At 42.4% G+C, this 18,557-nt stretch overlaps 1 protein-coding gene across 1 annotated transcript in view; it reads left to right on the top strand.

The window, feature by feature from the left end:
• The window catches only part of LAMC1 (laminin subunit gamma 1), a 121,618-nt gene that overhangs the window by 77,536 nt on the left and 25,525 nt on the right, over positions 1-18,557 (top strand). Inside the window, exons 3-13 of the mRNA XM_004013858.5 lie at positions 2,259-2,389; positions 5,104-5,270; positions 8,764-8,952; positions 9,766-9,883; positions 10,255-10,353; positions 10,441-10,577; positions 10,949-11,071; positions 11,163-11,352; positions 11,651-11,763; positions 14,263-14,484; positions 14,606-14,794. Coding sequence (XP_004013907.2) covers positions 2,259-2,389; positions 5,104-5,270; positions 8,764-8,952; positions 9,766-9,883; positions 10,255-10,353; positions 10,441-10,577; positions 10,949-11,071; positions 11,163-11,352; positions 11,651-11,763; positions 14,263-14,484; positions 14,606-14,794 — 1,678 coding nt within the window. The remainder of the gene's footprint in view (positions 1-2,258; positions 2,390-5,103; positions 5,271-8,763; positions 8,953-9,765; positions 9,884-10,254; positions 10,354-10,440; positions 10,578-10,948; positions 11,072-11,162; positions 11,353-11,650; positions 11,764-14,262; positions 14,485-14,605; positions 14,795-18,557) is intronic.

Genomic DNA, 18,557 nt, shown 5'->3' on the forward strand with positions numbered 1-18,557 from the left:
GATAAAATCACTTGCCCCAAATTACACTGTTTCTAGCCACTAAACTGGGATTCAAAACCTAGAAAGTCTAGTTCTAGAGTCTGTTTTCTTTAAGATGCCCATTGTGAAGGAAAAAGTCTGAGATTCAGCCCTTGAGAAGCTTTTATTCAAAAAAAGCCTTGATAAAGTTGAAGCCTGTCAAAGATACAAGCGCTAAACACAGAGATCTGTTCAGCTATTTACACTACAGACGACTAGAAGATTCCTGACATTGTGACCATGAGTGGGAGTTGTTATTGGAGTTCCAAGTTTGGATATGGTGAAATCACCATCTCTTCTCCTTTCTAATTATACATGGAGGCTTCACGGAGATTAGCCTTGATGAGCTCTCTGTGTTGTATCTGCCAGGTGTTTGGCATGGTGTAAGCAGTGATTCTTAATCAGGGGTGTGCCTCCCTGTCTCATGTGAAGCCTTCTGAAAACAGATGCCTTCAGCTCTGCACTTGGCTTGTTACGTCTCTGTTGGTGATGCTGAGATGCAGTCCCAGGAGAGAACTAAAAGTGGGCGTGGCATCTTTGGGTCATTATATGTAATACACCACTCTAAAACTTCATGGTTTTAAACAGCCTTGATTTCTTGTTTCCCATGATTCTGTGTTGGCCTGAGGTCACTCCCTGGCCAGTCAGCTGGGATGGGAGCTGGGTTTATCTTCTCCCTGTCATGTTACCTCCTCAAGGAGGCTAGACTAGGCTTCTTCATGTGATGGTGAAAGTATTCAAGAGGGTAAGTCCCAGGGCACGCATATATATCAGTCTTCTGCCGGTGCCACGTTCACTGCTGTTTCTTTGGCCAAAGCAAGCCTTTTGCCTACCTAGGATCAGCGTGAAAAGGGAATACACAGGGCTTGGACACTGGCAGACATGGTTCCTCGGGATCATTGTTACAATTACTCCAGATGTAAACATCTGACTAAAATTAGCTCAATGAAAGGGTGTTTATTATAAGTACTCAGATCTCATAAAACCTAGGGGAAACTGTATAACCTTCCTTCTTGTCCTCTGCCATTATGATAGACCTGCCATCTTGATCAGTTGTAGTTTCTGCCAGTCTGCCCATTTGCTTGTTGTTCAGTGGCTAGGTTGTGTCCAACTCTTTGCCTTCCCATGAACTGCAGCATGCCAGGCTTCCCTGTCCTTCACAATCTCCTTGAGTTTGTTCACACTCATGTCCATTGAGTCAGTGATGCCATCCAACCATCTCATCCCTTGCCGTCCCCTTCTCCTCCTGCCCTCAATGTTTGCAAGCATCAGGGTCTTTTCCAGTGAGTTAGTTCTTCGCATCAAGTGGCCAGAGGATTGGAGCTTCAGCTTTAGCATCAGTCATTCCAGTGAATATTCAGGGTTGGTTTCCGTTAGGATTGACTGGTTTGATCTCCTTGCTGTCTAAAGGACTCTCAAGGGTCTTCTCCTTGGTGAATGTTAATCTGAGCACCAAGTATATGCTAACCAGCAGTGCAATGCAGTGAACAAAAACAAAAAAATTCCTGCCCTGTGGAGCTTATAATCTGATGTGGCAGTGGTGGGGTGGGCAGGTGGTGGTGATGGAAACAGACAATTTTAATAAAATTGTGATGGGAAATAGGAAGTTGGAAGTAGTGATGGTGGAGGCAATTTTAGATAGCATGGCCAGGGAAGGCCTCACAAGAAGCGACATTTGGGAAGGGTCAGGACCAAAGAGTACGTCTGATTGGTTCAGGCCAGTGGAATGATCGATTGCTTTGGGATGTGTCTCCCAGATCTGTCAGGAGTGGTTGGGGTAGAAGGGAAAGGGAGATGGAACAAGATGGGCAGGAGGAGGCAATGACCAGCATATTGAATGCGGCTGTGGCGCTTTGTGAACTCTGTTGGCTTTCTCTAGGCTGGCTTTGGGGTGTAGATATAGAGTGGAGAGACAGGATGTGTGTATTGAGTACCTAATGTATGCTGAGTATTGAAAAGCATATTTCATTTAAGCCTTTCTACAGCCTTGTGAAGAAACGAATATTGTTTCTGCCTTGGGGGATTCTGAGTGGTGAAGTAACAACTTAGATCCAAGAAGGGAAAAGTCAAGGAGAAAAATAAAAGGATATTAAAGGAAGTCTTTGAGTAGTATAATAGAGTTAATGCCAGAAGAAGACATAAGTTAAATGACACATTAACTGTTTAGAAGATTCTGTCACATACATGTCTCTTATATTCAGTGCCTTTACCATCTTTTCTATGTTTTTATTTTCTGACAGGAATGGGTAACTGCCACTGACATCAGAGTAACTCTCAATCGCCTGAACACTTTTGGAGATGAAGTGTTTAACGACCCCAAAGTTCTCAAATCCTATTATTATGCAATCTCTGATTTTGCGGTGGGTGGTAGGTAAGTAAGCCATTAAATAACCTTGAAAGCCATAAAAGCTTTGGTGTAGGAGTGAATGTAGCCACTTATTTACAACAGCATTAGTAATGTTGTTAGACCTCATTATCCTGGAAACAAAGTAACTAGGTTTTCTAAAACCGTTTCCAATCGACACATTCAGTTCAGTCGCTCAGTCCTTTCCAACTCTTTGCGACCCCATGAATCACAGCACACCAGGCCTCCCTGTCCATCACCAACTCCCAGAGTTCACCCAGACTCATGTGGATCGAGTCAGTGATGCCATCCAGCCGTCTCATCCTCTGTCATCCCCTTCTCCTCCTGCCCCAAATCCCTCCCAGCATCAGAGTCTTTTCCAATGAGTCAACTCTTTGCATGAGGTGGCCAAAGTACTGGAGCTTCAGCTTCAGCATCAGTCCTTCCAATGAACACCCAGGACTGATCTCCTTTAGGATGGACTGGCTGGATCTCCTTGCAGTCCAAGGGACTTTCAAGAGTCTTCTCCAGCACCACAATTCAAAAGCATCAATTCTTCAGTACTCAGCCTTCTTCACAGTCCAGCTCTCAAATCCATACATGACCACTGGAAAAACCATAGCCTTGACTAGACAGACCTTTGTTGGCAAAGTAATGTCTCTGCTTTTCAATATGCTATCTAGGTTGGTCATAACTTTCTTTCCAAGGAGTAAGAGTCTTTTAATTTCATGGCTGCAGTCACCATCTGCAGTGATTTTGGGGCTCCCCAAATAAAGTCTGACACTGTTTCCACTGTTTCCCTATCTATTTCCCATGAAGTGATGGGACCAATCAATCAATACATTAGTGAATTCTTATTGAGCATTTAAGTGCAAAGCCCTAAGACAGGCACTGTAAAGCAACTGAGAAAGTGTGGGACTGATACTCACCTTCTGAGAAGGACCTGACCTTCTAGGATCCTGCAGATGAATGAGGCAGGCGCTATGTGAACACGTGAAAAGTTAAATACTAATATAGTCATGTGCTTTAGATAAGGAGATATCATATGTCAGAGAATGCTTACAGGACAGTCAGGCTAGAGAAGCAAATCGAACCTAAGCTGGGCCTCAAAGAATAGGTAGGGTTTAGATAAGGAGAGAGGATGTCTGGGTTGGGTGCAGGAGGATGGACACGTCGTGAGCAAAAGTTTAGAGTTTAAAGAATCTAAATCTCCTTGATGGAAGGAACATCTTACATGAATTTGTAGAGTTGTAAACCAGAGAGAGTTTGATAGCCAGAGACCTCAGACAGTGGGCCAAGAATCTTGGACTGACTTCTGCTTGTATTATTCTGTGAAGTCTCCAGAGAAGAAACATGATTTTTGTATGCTATGTTCCTGGTATGGGATTGATGCTGAAGGGAAGCTGATGGAAGCTATAAGCAGTGAGCAGTCATATACTCTTTTGGAGTAGGGCTCTGATATCAGAAGATGAGCTGCAGGCAGAGTGAAAGTAGAATATGACTGAGAGAATTTTATATTCCTGTTACGATCATCTCGGTGTTAGGTGACAAATGCCTGGCACTGGGGTGGTTGACAGCGGGGCGGAAAGGAACATTTAGGTGCATTTTGTGAAGAAAGAATTATCAGGATTGTAGTCAGAGAAGATTTGAAGGTTTAGTGATCAGGAGAATGGTAATAGCAATTTACAACAATATAAATGGAGAAGAGCTCATCTGGCGAGATGGTAAGTAAATTCAGGTATAAAATGTAAAGCTTTAAGTCATGGAGGACATTACATTTGTGTAGCAGTCAGGGACAGAAGCTTGGAAGAAAGAGGCAAGCTGGGGATATAATTTGGGATTCCTCCTAGTGCGCTGTAGATATTTCAGAAGTGTTTGAGTGTATTATTAAGTGGTGCCTGAACGGACCGCTGTCTTTAAAGAGCGAGCGAGGGACACGGCAGGGCAGCAGATACTCATGGGGATTTCCACAAGTCCTTATTGTTCTAGGGCCTTCGTCTTAGGGATCCATCAAGGATTCTTACCCCAACAACCCGAGGGAGTGTCTACCAGAGAGCCATATGGTGGTGTCGTGGCTGGCTCTTCTGTCTTCAGATCAGAATGCTTTAAAATCGTGATGACAGATAACTGCTGACGTCTACTGAGCTGTATATGCCCGTATAATCCTGGGCACATAAAAAGAGCAACCTCTTGTTCTCAGTAACTCTATGAAATAGGCATTATTCTCATTCTTCTCTTACAGATAAGGCACTGGTTAAGTTACACCTGTAAGTCACAGGCAGCCTGGCCTCCGAGTCCACGTTCTTTTTTTTTTTTTTTTCAATTGCAGTATAATTGCTTCTCAGTGTTAGGTTAGTTTCACTGCACACAGAGTGAATCTGCCGTATGTATACACCCGTGTTTTTCTTAACCACTACACTTGTCTTCTTCTTGAAACACACACATTTCATTTCAGGAAAGGGTCCTACAGATGTCCTCAGAAATTGTCGAGGACTTTCTTTTTATGCCCAGTTAATGCTCCAGCCCCAGTTAAATAAAGCTACCTTTTTTGGTCAGGATTTTTCTTCATAACTAAAAACACAGCCATTACTTAATCTTGCTCAGCTCCTCAGTTTACAGTTGTGCTTGGTAAACTCAGAAACATTCGGAGGTTGCTGTTCATTCTCCGTGAACATCCTTTCTCTGTGTCCAGTCAGCTCTTTCTAGCTGTTTCTTCTTTTGAGTGTCTCTTCTCTCCCCAGGTGTAAGTGTAACGGACACGCAAGCGAGTGTGTGAAGAACGAGTTTGACAAGCTGGTGTGTAACTGCAAACATAATACTTACGGTGTAGACTGTGAAAAGTGCCTTCCTTTCTTCAACGACCGGCCATGGAGGAGGGCGACCGCCGAGAGTGCCAGCGAGTGCCAGCGTGAGTGCCCCGGCTTCCGTCTGCTGAGCGGTCTCGAGGACTTCGGAGGGCGGGGGGAGTGGGTGACTTCCTTTGATTCTTCCTTGAGAGGAAGAGCCTGCAAGGCAGTGCTTCTTCCATAATTTCAGCATGTAGATATATATATATAAATATACATATATATATAAATATACATATATATATATATATAACCTGCAGGCACATCAGAGGAGAATCATAGATAACGTGGAATTGGCCATAAACATAAACTTGCAGGTTTTCTATTTCCTTGAGGAGCATACTAAACAGAATGGGAGCAGCATGTTCAAGGTCTGGCCTTTTCCTTAGTTCTAAATACTGGGCCAGTTCAGTTGCTCAGTTCAGTTGCTCAGTCGTGCCTGACTCTTTGCAACCCCATGAACTGCAGCATGCCAGGCCTCCCTGTCCATCACCAACTCCCGGAGTTCATTCAAACTCACATCCATCGAGTCAGTGATGCCATCCAGCCATCTCATCCTCTGTCGTCCCCTTCTCCTCCTGCCCCCAATCCCTCCCAGCATCAGGGTTTTTTCCAATGAGTCAACTCTTCGCATGAGGTGGCCAAAGTATTGGAGTTTCAGCTTTAGCATCATTCCTTCCAAAGAAATCCCAGGGCTGATCTCCTTTAGAATGGACTGGGTGGATGTGTAGCCTACACTAAAACATGGTTTTTCTAGTCTTTTCTTTGTTGCTCTTTAAAATATTCTTCTTCTTTCCAGTTCTTATTTCTTCAGACCACCAAGGTTGCTGATCCACGTTAGTCAGGTGTGATGAGAAGTAGACTAAGACTACCATCAAAAGGTTGTTTATCAGAATTATTTTTTCTTTCTCTCTCTAGAGAGTGAAATACAGAGAATTTTCGTACTTCCCTTGTGCAGAGGCGAGAGGCTTTGAGAGGAAGAGTAGATCCTAGTACTCTTAGGAAGAGAGAAAATGAAAAAAGATTATACATTGTTTATTCCTTCATAAATGTCTTGGTTTATTCTGAAGAGATAGAGAAAGGAATCTTAGGAGAAAAATCATGAAACTGTGTAATCATGATTTGCCAAGGACTTAAAAAATAAGACACTTTTAAAGCAGCTATAACTTTCTTCTGTCCTTATAAATATTCCTTATCATACCTTCTTGGAAATAAAGGGACTAAGAAGGAAGACACTCTGAACTTGCAGGAATTATTGGCAGAAACCTTGAAAAGGGACCAATGTCTTGACTTAGGACTGTTTCCATTAGCTGCATACAGCACATTTTCATCTTTTCTTTTTTCAGCAAATCCCTGATTTTTAGGTGAGTTTGATAGCCTCCTCCCCTAGTGTTCCTAAGCCCTTGAACTTCTCTACATCTTTTACTGAACTGTAACATCCAGTGTTAGAAGCTACATGGTAAAGGCTGATAAAAAGTGATTTCTCCTAAGATGTGGCATCTAAGTAGATACACACGTGTGTGAACAGTAATCTGCTTAATGATGTCATATTTTGAGTCTATCAGGGAACGTTATGAGAAAAACGAGTGTAATATGATTGCCAGCTTCTCACTGGAAGATGAACTGAATACAGCTAACAAGGCTTCGATGAGGAGCTAAGTCGGTTTGCTTCCCTTGGAAGTCCCTTCAGCACCATGACCCCTCAGAGAGAGAAGCTCCTGGAGTGGGGGCCGTACTACAGTGTTGTCAGGTGCTGGGGGTAGGGAAGAGAAGATGACAGCTGTCTTCTCTTCTCAGCTGGTGATGAGGGAGCCACAGCATCTTCTTTAGTGGTGGCTTAGGACAGTGTAGACATGGGGGTGGTTCTGCCTCATAGACTCCAGGCAGCAGACCATTTAGGTGCTATAAGCTGGGCTGCTTGTGAGATAATCTAGGCAGGCTTGAGAGAAGAGAAAATAGCTGATGAAGAAGGGAATGAGAGCTTTTAAAATTACTTAACTCTCTAATTCTTGATGCTAGTGATTCAAGTTCCTAAAAAATTTTCAAGTATAACACTATAAAAGAACTAATGGAAAGGCAGGGAGGAGAAAAAAATAGATATGTTAAAAAATTTTTTAAACAAGTTCCTGCTGTATCTGAAATCAAATAAAATTTTATTTTTATTTAATAGTCAAAATACTATCTGTACTTGGGGCAGAATCAATAATTTGAAAAAAAATCATGTTAATGCAAGTATAGTAAAGATTTTCAGTGACTGTAGATACTTGTTCTTAAAATATGGTTATGCCCTATAGGGACTATAGCTGCTTAACAGATGACCCGTTGGGTACTGCGGCTTCCCAGTAGATAGAGGCATCTAGTGGGTCTAGATTTCCCTTGTAGTGAATTTACTTTCCAGTGCATCTAGATTTCCTGCTTCCTTTTACAGAAGTACGTATTGTACCCAATATGGCTCAGATCACCCCAGTCTCAGTATGCAAGTAATCTGGCATTTTGAAATACATTAGTGGCATTCAAATACATTAGTGGCTAATGTATTTGAATTGTCTGAGCCCTAAAATGGTAAACTGATCCCTTGTGCTTGTACTCGGTATTAAAATGAAGGATAAAGACTCTGAAAAATTGTAATTTGACTTGGCTTTTACTTGATGCTAAAGCTGAAACTCCAGTACTTTGGCCACCTCATGCGAAGAGTTGACTCATTGGAAAAGACCCTGATGCTGGGAGGGATTGGGGGCAGGAGGAGAACGGGACGACAGAGGATGAGATGGCTGGATGGCATCACCTACTCCATGGACGTGAGTTTGAGTGAACTCCAGGAGTTGGTGATGGACAGGGAGGCCTGGCGTGCTGCAGTTCATGGGGTCGCAAAGAGTCGGACACAACTGAGTGACTGAACTGATACTACCATCTGGAGATTCCCAAGTACAGGAATTAGTTATATTTTAAAGAGAAAATTACTCTGTTGTGTCCGACTCTTTGCGACCCTCTGGACTATACAGGCCGGAATACTGGAGTGGGTACCTTTCCCTTCTCCAGGGGATCTTCCCCACCCAGGAATTGAGCCAGGTTCTCCTGTATTGCAGGCAGATTCTTTACCAACTAAGCTATGATGGTACCATTTTTGATAAGGATGAACATTTCCTGGTAAGCTGATAACCTGACTATAAACACTTTATTGACAGACATACTTTTTTCGTTTTTTTTAAATGAGAAGTGTATCTGGTGGTCATTCTACTACCTACCACCTATCATGGCCCAGAGGTAAAGGATCCACCTGCAATGCAGGAGACACGAATGCAATCCCTGGGTTGGGAAGATCCCCTGGAGGAGGAAATAGCAACCCACTCCAGTATTCTTGCCGGGGAAACCCCATGGACAGAGGAACTACAGTCCATGGGATTGCAAGAATTAGACATGACTTAACATCTAAACCACCACCACCACCACCACCACCATCTGTCACAGAGATATGGGGAGTTACAGTTTGGTTTGAGTCTTCTAAAATGCTGTTTGTAAAGAAACGTGGATCTGACTTAACGTTTTGGCCAACAGCCTGTGACTGCAATGGGCGATCTCAGGAATGCTTCTTTGACCCTGAACTATACCGTTCCACGGGCCATGGGGGCCACTGTACCAACTGCCAGGACAACACAGACGGCGCCAAGTGTGAGAGGTGCCGGGAGAATTTCTTCCGCCTTGGGAACAGGGAAGCCTGCTCTCCCTGCCACTGTAGTCCTGTTGGTAAGTGATAGCCAGGGTCTGCTTCAGCCTGATGGGTTGAGAGACAAAATAAGCATTTCCTGTATCCCCAAGAAATAAAACTTTGTTTCCTTAGGATTCTCACAGGTTAAATGTAGAAGAGTGAATATTGTTATAATGTGTAAATGATTTGGCATCAGCCTGAACTCTCTTTAACCAGATGGAGTGTTTAGATGATTTTCTGGTGTGTATAAAACTGGGGTTGGCCTGAGTAATGGTTTTATAAATAATTAGCAATAAGATCATTGAGACCATTTGAATTTGACTGTAAAAGTTTGGTTAGCTGCTCCGTGAGCTCTTCCTTAATGATTTTGTTTAGTCTAACCTCTTTGGAGGGCTGAACTCCTGCAGCATATTGCTGTGTGTTCAGAGGAGCTGAGAGCTCTTAGTCTGTTCTACTTTTCCAGGAGTTTGAACTTTATTTGCTGTTCCTGCCTGTGTATACTTAAATTCTAGACACAGGCCCTAAGGAGCCTGTGCTTGTCCACAATGACTGATTTCGCATGCAGTTTATCATGGGTACAGAGTTATTTGTTAGTATTTTTCAATTATTATGAGTAGATTCATCTTAGGGTGTATGTCTGGAAAGTTTAAATGTCATAGTTTAAAGGGATATGGTTTTGAGGGAGTTCTGTTTTAAAATTTGATCTTTATTCTCTTAGTTACCATCTAGACCCTGAACACCAATCTACATACTGAATTTCAAGCATTGTATTTAGTTACCAGTTTTCTTTTTTTGAGACATTAGTTTTACTTTCCTATCTGGTGGTTGACATTGAGTGCTTTATATTTCAGGTTCCCTCAGTACGCAGTGTGATAGCTATGGCAGATGTAGCTGTAAGCCAGGAGTGATGGGGGATAAGTGTGACCGTTGCCAGCCTGGGTACCATTCTCTCACTGAGGCTGGGTGCAGGTAAGATTTTCTAAGGGGGTGGAATCTAATTGTAGCTGATTCTTAGTAATAGATCTTGTAGCTTATCTGTAGCCATATAAACATTTCCCTCCCATAATAATTATCACCAAGATTTAAGGCTTCTAGCTGTAATGATGATCCAGGATTGTTTTGTACAGAGATGAAGCAGTTTTTAATGTCTAAATGTGATGAGTGTCCTTGACTGAAATAAAATCCAAATACAAAGATGACTTTAGGATTAATTTTACTTTTTATGCATTTCTTTTCTTTTTTTTTTTTTAATCTATTAACATGTAAAATGGAAGAATGTCTTGGAGCAAAATTTCTTTATCCTCTTATTTCATCATTTCACTCCGGTTTCCATCCAACAGGCCATGCTCTTGCAATCCTTCTGGCAGCATAGATGAATGTAATGTTGAAACAGGAAGATGTGTTTGCAAAGACAATGTCGAAGGCTTCAATTGTGAGAGGTAGCTCATTCTTCCTCTGGCTGCGTTGTATCTTCTCTCATATTTCAGATACAAAAAAATACCTGGTTGTATCTTAATCTCTTTCAGATGCAAACCTGGATTTTTTAATCTGGAATCATCTAACCCTAGAGGGTGCACCCCTTGCTTCTGCTTTGGGCATTCCTCCGTGTGCACAAATGCCGTTGGCTACAGCGTTTATTCTATAACCTCTACCTTTGAGACTGGTAAAGTAGACCTTTCCTTCTGTCCCCTAGAATTTTGAGCCTAGGCTTACCGTATTAAAAGAGTCAGTAACCCTTTGAAGACTTTTTGAGACTATCAACACTTTTTCTTTTAATGTATGTGATTTTTGTTTGGCTTTTAATTTAATGAAAACATATACAGATGGTTTTAGAATTTACCTGGGAGTATAAATGTTATATAAAACAAAGAAAAATATAGCTTCAGAGGTATAGCATATATAGGTACTGTTACAGCCTCCATTTACTCAAAAACTTTCATTGATGACTTTCTGTATATTTTGTGGAATATCGAGGAACTGAATTCAGGATGTTTGCAAGGTAATGGCACTTGTGTTTTCATCCTCTGCTTGTAGATGAGGATGGGTGGCGTGCAGAACAAAGGGATGGCTCTGAAGCATCATTTGAGTGGTCCTCTGAGAGGCAGGATATTGCCGTCATCTCAGACAGCTACTTTCCTAGGTACTTCATCGCCCCTGGTAAGTAAGGCTAGGAAGCTGTGTGGTGTGGTGTGTGATTGTGTTTATTCCTGACCTCACGTTCTTGCTCACCATTGTGTCTGCCTTCCAGCGAAGTTCTTGGGCAAGCAGGTGTTGAGTTATGGTCAGAATTTCTCCTTCTCCTTCCGCGTGGACAGGCGAGACACTCGCCTCTCGGCAGAAGACCTGGTGCTTGAAGGAGCTGGCCTAAGAGTGTCTGTGCCCTTGATTGCTCAGGGCAATTCCTATCCAAGTGAGACCACTGTGAAATACGTCTTCAGGTAAGACAGTTTGGTTTATAAAATCTGACTTGACCAGAATTACAAAAGTGGTTTCTTTATCTAAGCGCCTCAGGCCTCAAGGTATGTATTAAAGAAAAACTTTGGTGTTCTCGATGTGACTTTGTAAAAGGGAACTTTCCCCTTGATTACCTGTACCTTTTCCAGTGATATGGTCATCTCTGACGTGGTTAGACTGGCAGAGTAGTGCATCGTGGGTGGCATGGATGACTAAGAAATACTTTCTCAGCACCTAGAATTGTCCTTATAGAGGTTAATGTGCCCCTTCCTTTTTCTCTAGGCTCCATGAAGCGACAGATTACCCTTGGAGGCCTACTCTTACCCCTTTCGAATTTCAGAAACTCCTGAACAATTTGACCTCTATCAAGATTCGTGGGACATACAGTGAGAGAAGTAAGTTATGATATAATTAAGATAATCATTTAAGATGATGGTTAGGAAAAAGGATCCAGAATCAAAAGGTTACCTCTAAAGTCCTAATATTATAAACTTGATCCTAAAGAAGTGGTATAATAAATTTCCTCATCATACATGGATTGTGTAAAAATAATGCATTTTGAAATGTCTCTTAAGGACCTGGAGAAAATTAGCCAAAAATTAGTAATGGTGTTGTCTTATAATGGGTAAGCCTATTGAGGTTACATGATATATATAATTAGATTTTTCTAAGAATCCCAATATAATTCTACTGGCTCACATTCCATAACCTCCATTTCTTTTTACTTCTTCCTATGTAATTATCAAACCCTGTTAACTAAACCAATTATCAAGCCCTTTTAGCTAAACGAAAAGCTAAAACTTACTGAATGAACATTTGTTGTAATTTTAGATAAACAAAGCTGTTTTTAAGTGTGCCTTTAAATTGTTTTCCTAAAATTTTTTAGAATAAGGACCTGTTTCTGTAGAAAGGTAGAGCTTGCTGGGGGAGAGGAATCAGGGCATTGGTGTGGCATCGGCAGTGGCATCAGCAGCTTGGCTGTGTTGATTTTTGAGGTGCTTGCATGAATAGCCAAATGAAAATGTATTATAAGTAGTTAGAAATATGGATGGGACTTAGTTGGGACTGGAAATTTAGAATCAGAGTTGTCAACGTATGGGCAGCAATTTTTAAACTTGGAAATATGACAAAAAATGTAGGAAGAGAAAAAGAAGCAATCCTGGAAACATGGTTATTTAAGGGCCATGATCTGAGACTCAAGAGAAAAAAAGAATTTTAAGGAAGAGGAACAGTTAACAGATTGAGAAAGACAGTACAATTGGATTTTGTTATTTGGCAACTAAAGAATCATTGGTGACTTTTTATTTTAAGAGAAGTGTTGAAACCAGTTAGATTGCAGTGATTTAATTAAGTAAATCACAAGTACATTTGAAGATGAAGAAGTAAAATATTATTCTTTTAAGAAGTTCAGCTTTAAAGGGAGGAAAAGAGATAGATTATAATTTGGGACTAGGGACAGATTGAAGGAAAAATACTTTTAGGATGGGGAGACTTAACAATATTTGGAGTTGGAAGCACTTTAACAGTGGAGATGTCTTTCGTGATCTAATGTTGAAAAAACTCATAAGTATATTAAAAGTTAAACTAAGTTCAAAGCAAAAATAAGAGATGTCCCTTAGCTTCAGGTTGTCAGTTTCTATATTAAACAAGTGATATTTCATAACATGGGGAGATACACTTAAAAGATAAGACTGTAAGAGATAGGAGTGGAATGAAAATTAAAGGGAAACTTGCTGGTATAATAAAAACTTGACCCTTCCATAGGGTGTTTCTTTTGAGCCTGTCACAGTCACTGTTTGAGCTAAGCCAGTATAAGGCTTTCTCTATTTTTATTTTCTTTTGAAAACAAGAAAGTGTTATGATATATGATGTAATGGCGTAATGGCTTTGGAATAATTATGTTTGTCAAAGTAGCCCTGATTATTTGAACTTATTTAATTATATTTGCTATTTTATGCAGGGCAAAACATACAGTTGCGTGGTCCTTATTGACAGGTGCTTTCCCTGCTTTCTAACCCTTAAACTCTATGATCAGTGCCTGCTTTTGTGGCAAAAGAACAAAAACATGGCTTCATGGCTGTAGCCTTAAACTCTTCCTGTTCCCACGTTCTTCTTCTGTCTTTTCTTGCCCTAGATCATTGCCCAATGCCTTTCGTTTTTCACATTGGTGGTTGGGTGCATGTGCTAAGCCACTTCAGTCATGTCCCACTCTTTGCGACTCCATGGACTGCAGCCCGCCAGGCTCCTCTGTCCATGGGATTTCCGAGGCGAGAATACTAGAGTGGGTTACCGTTTCCTTCTCCTGGGGATCTGATTGGGAGAACTGTAAAACTGAAATCTCTCTGTGCGTGTATGTGTGTATAAGTGTGTGTGTGTGTGTGTTTAAAAAATAAAAGTTTGATATACTGCCATTCCAGATACTTAGCACCAGGTACCTGGAGAAGGCAATGGCACCCCACTCCGGTACTCTTGCCTGGAAAATCCCATGGATGGAGGAGCCTGGTAGGCTACAGTCCATAGGGTCACTAAGAGTCAAAAATGACTGAGCGACTTCACTTTCACTTTTCACTTTCATGCATTGGAGAAGGAAATTGCAACCCACTCCAGTGTTTTTGCCTGGAGAATTCCAGGGACAGGGGAGCCTGGTGGTCTGAAGTCTATGGGGTCGCTCAGAGTCAGACACGACTGAAGCGACTCAGCAGCAGCAGCACCAGGTACCACATAATTGCTCTAAGTTGTATTTTCTAGTTATCTTCTCCAGTAGATTAATTAAACTAATGGTTGGCTGTCTCTAAAATTTTGAGTCTGGTTATCCTTTAGCGCTGATGACTTTTCGTGAAGTTTTGGAAAACGAAAGCCAGTCCACTGATCCTCTTTCCCCCCACCATACACAGGTGCTGGCTATTTGGATGATGTCACCCTGGCAAGCGCTCGTCCTGGGCCTGGGGTCCCCGCAACTTGGGTGGAGTCCTGCACGTGTCCCGTGGGATACGGAGGGCAGTTTTGTGAGCTGTGCCTCTCGGGTTACCGAAGAGAAACCCCAAGCCTTGGCCCCTACAGTCCCTGTGTGCTCTGTACCTGCAATGGGCACAGCGAGACCTGCGACCCGGAGACAGGTGAGAGGATGACCTCTGGGGACTGCTAGAGCTAAATTCTCTGCAGCAGGCGGGTCAGAAATGCCCACTGTCTTGTTTGCTTGGACGCTTGCCTGTCTTCTCACACCTGCTCTCCAAATAGGTGTTTGTAACTGCAGAGACAACACGGCCGGGCCGCACTGTGAGAAGTGCAGCGATGGCTACTATGGCGATTCGACTGCGGGCACCTCCTTCGATTGCCAGCCCTGTCCGTGCCCTGGGGGCTCCAGCTGTGCTGTTGTCCCTAAGACCCAGGAGGTGGTGTGCACCAACTGTCCTACTGGAACTACCGGTGAGTTGGCTCTACCCACAGGAGCGCTTGGGAAAGAAGGGCTTTGGAAGGTTTTAGGATTTTCTGGTTTGGTTCCATGACTGGTTTTCCCAGCAGCAAAAGTTTTGTTGGAAACAGGTTTATTATGGATTCATAAAATGCATATCTGATATTAATAATAGCTGACATAATATTTATGGCCAGGTGCTTTTCTAAGCGCTTTAACATATACTGCCTCATTAGTCCTCGCAACCCTCTGAGATAGCTTCTTGTATTATCCTCAGGTTGTTTGTTGCTATTTAGTTGCCAAGTCATGTCCGACTCTTTTGTGAATCCATGGACTGTAGCCCACCAGGCTCCTCTGTCTGTGGGATTCTCCAGGCAAGAATAGTGGAATGGGTTGCCATTTCCTCCTCCAGGGGATCTTCCTGACCCAAGGCTCCAACTCAAGTCTCCTGCGTTGGCAGGCAGATTCTTTACCACTCGGCCACCAATATTTATTTGGTTGCGTCGGGTCCTAGTTTCCCTGACTAGGGATCGAATCCACGTCCTTGGCATTGCAAGGCAGGTTTTTAACCACTGGACCAACGGGGAAGTCTATCCTTAGGTTACAGCTAAGAACACTGAGGCACAATTAAGTGACCTGTCCAATGATGGATGGCTCGTCATGGAAGATGCTGGAGTTTCAGCCTAGGCATTCAGGTGCCAGCGATGACGATTTACTACAAGATACTCTCTCTTATAAGATGTGATTCAAAACTTGATTTTCAGTTTGTGAGGCCGCCCAGGGATTCTTGATGTAAAGCGGCATTTAAAAAATTATTTTTCTCTAAATAGTTGTTTCAGATGTATCAGAGCCCACCACATTTAGTTGGGAATAAAATATTTTTATAGCTTTGGATATACCTCTGTTCCCATTCTCTGAGTTTCTTTCTTTTTGATAAGAACACTGAAGTAGATCTTTGCTAGCTGCTCCAGGAGCTGGCTGTGCTGATTGACAGAGGAGCCTGGGGCTCACTGGTGACAGTGCCGCTGCTTCCACTGACTGGAGCCTCCGTGTAATAAGAGGTTCTGGCCAGTCGGGCAGCCTTTGACTCTGCTATAAGCTCTTTGTTCAAAAAATTTTGCTACAGAGTGTGAACATAAACAGAACAACCGAAACACTGAGCTCATCATCTGTATCTCTCTTGTCTCATCAAAAACACTCTTTAATTATTGGGAAGCATTAAAACACTCCGCCTTCCTTCCACTCCTCCCCCTGACCCCACACCAAGCGCCAGGCAGTGCCACACAGGGAGAGCCAGTCGTTTGCTTAAGGCAGTTGAGGAAATGAGGAGTAGAGGTTAGTACAGAATCTCATATTTTTAACTTTTCTTCTTTTTGTTTAATAAAACAGTGGCCCAGTAGAGTCTCTTACAAATAGACTTCTCCAGCCTCATTCCCCACCACCTGCCTCTGCACTGGTACCCTCTTCTCCAAGCCCCCCAGTCTTGTCTTCCCTCAGATGCACCCGACTCTGGCCTGCCATGAACTATTGCTCATGAACTAGAATGCTCACCCAACTCTCTTATCCAGATCTCTTTTCTTAGCCAGCTCCTAACTGTTCTGTGGGTTGAGTTGAGTCATCACTTCCCCAGAATGGTTTTCCTCAATGAACCCTCTCTGTGCCACTGCCCCAGTTTCTTAGGACCCTTTACTCTGCTGTCACAGAGTATAGTAAGTATCTCACCGTGTCTACACTCAGAAGAAGCATTTAACAGAGCATTTTGATAAGAGATCCCTCTACTCATTGTTCTTTCACTGGTCAGTGAACTGAACAGTTAAGCACTGTGGAGTCGTTCTCCTGTCTATACTAAATAGTACAGATGGTGAAGTAAAATTATTCGGGATGCTTATAGAAAGATGGAATATCATATAGGAGATTTTAGAAAATGTTATATTAGTCACTAATTAAATGCTTCTCACAGAATATTTGTGAAATATACAGCTGACCCTTGAACTGTATGGATTCAAGGTTCAAATCACAGCTTTGAACTGCATGGGTCCATTTACATGCAGATTTTTTCCAGTAGTAAATACTGCAGTACTACAGTCCATGGTTGGCTGGATCCATGGACGTGGAATTGTGAGTACAGAGGAACCGCATAAGGTGGGGGCTGGAATTTCGGAATGTATTTGTGGATTTCTGACTGTGCAGGGCAGCAGTCAGTCAACCCCCGACTCCTTGCATTGTTCAAGGGTCAACTGCATTTGTTTTGTGAGGTATCACCTGGATTGAAGGAAATGATCTATAGCAATTCTTGAGGAGTTAATTAGAATATAGAAGTCTGCATGAAACCAGCACAAAACCTGTTAAAATATATATATATATATATATATATATATTATCACTGTTTATTTTCCTACATTCCGGTTTGCTTTTTATAGCGCTTTTTAGCTGCCTGATATTTTTATGTGTATTCATTTGTTCATTGCTTATCTCCCCCTTCCATCCCCAGAGTTAAGATCCTTGAAGCAGGGACTTTGCTCTGTTTTATTCACCTTTGTATCCCTAACACCCAAAATATTGTTTGGCACATGTGTTTGTTGCATGAATGCGAGTATTTATTAAATAAATGAATGGAGGTTGCAGATGCAAAGTGAGATGTTCCTCATTTAGAAGACTGTTGGAGAATGTGAATAACTGATAGTCACTGAGATCTTCATGCATGATTCACTTCTGCATTTAATACTTAAAATGATCTTTTCAGCTAAATTAATAGTACTAATTTTTTTTTCAACAAAATTGTTTGAGTGCGTGGCTTTGGGATTATGAAGATGAATAAAGGAGGGTCCCTACTCTCCAGGGTCTAAAAGTGGAGGGAAGTACAGAGATCATTTTCATACAGTGTGTTAGTTCAGATAAAGAAATGCACTCAAGAATGCTAAAGGAGAAAAAAGACACCTCTCCGGGTACCGGCAGGATAATAAGAGAAGTCTATAAATTGCCCAAGTCATGTAGGTAGTACAGCCTGGATTTGAACCTACATCCTAGACTCTGAAACAAAGGGGCAGGCTAGCTAAAACTTCGGAGGATATTTTGCAACGAGAGCTTTGAAGGGCTACCGTGTAGCTCTGTTTTGACTTTTCTAAAATATTTTTCAATTGAGTTTTATTCAAGGCAGGTTTTAAGACATTTGAATGTGTCTCTCTGGCTGCGTCGGGCCTTAGTTGTGGCACAGGGCGGCTTGCGTTGGAGTGCGCGGGTTTCTCCCTGGCTGTGGTGCGTGGGCTTGGTGGTTGCCGCACCAGGGGCTTAGTTGCCCCACAGAATGTAGGGTCTTAGTTCCCTAACCAGGGATCAGACCTGTGTCCCCTGCATTGGGAGGCAGATTCTTAACCACTGGACCACCAGGGAAGTCCCTAAGACGTTTAAAATATGGATCATATCTAAACTAGCTAAATTAACTGATGAAAAAGCAGAACTGAAGTACTGTCTTAATCCTATGCTGGAGAAGGATCTTGTGTCTGGAAACTGTTGTATTTACCTCAGAGGCAAAAGGGCCCCTAGCTTCCCATCATCCCCTTTAAACATCCTGTTTCTTCATGTCCTGCCCGACCCCCAGCTAGACCTTCTGTTGCCTCATCAGTGGTCCGTTTGCCAGATGCAGTGGGCAGTTTTCTGTCCTTACCTGACCTGGAGTTTCAGCAACACTGGATACTGCTGACTGCTCCCTTTGCTCCAGTTTCTCCTCTTGCCTTTTGTGACTCTTCCCTCTCCTTGGTTTTCTTCTCCCTTTCTTCT

Source organism: Ovis aries, chromosome 12 (assembly GCF_016772045.2).
Source record: "Ovis aries strain OAR_USU_Benz2616 breed Rambouillet chromosome 12, ARS-UI_Ramb_v3.0, whole genome shotgun sequence".
NCBI classification, from domain to species: Eukaryota; Metazoa; Chordata; class Mammalia; order Artiodactyla; family Bovidae; genus Ovis; species Ovis aries.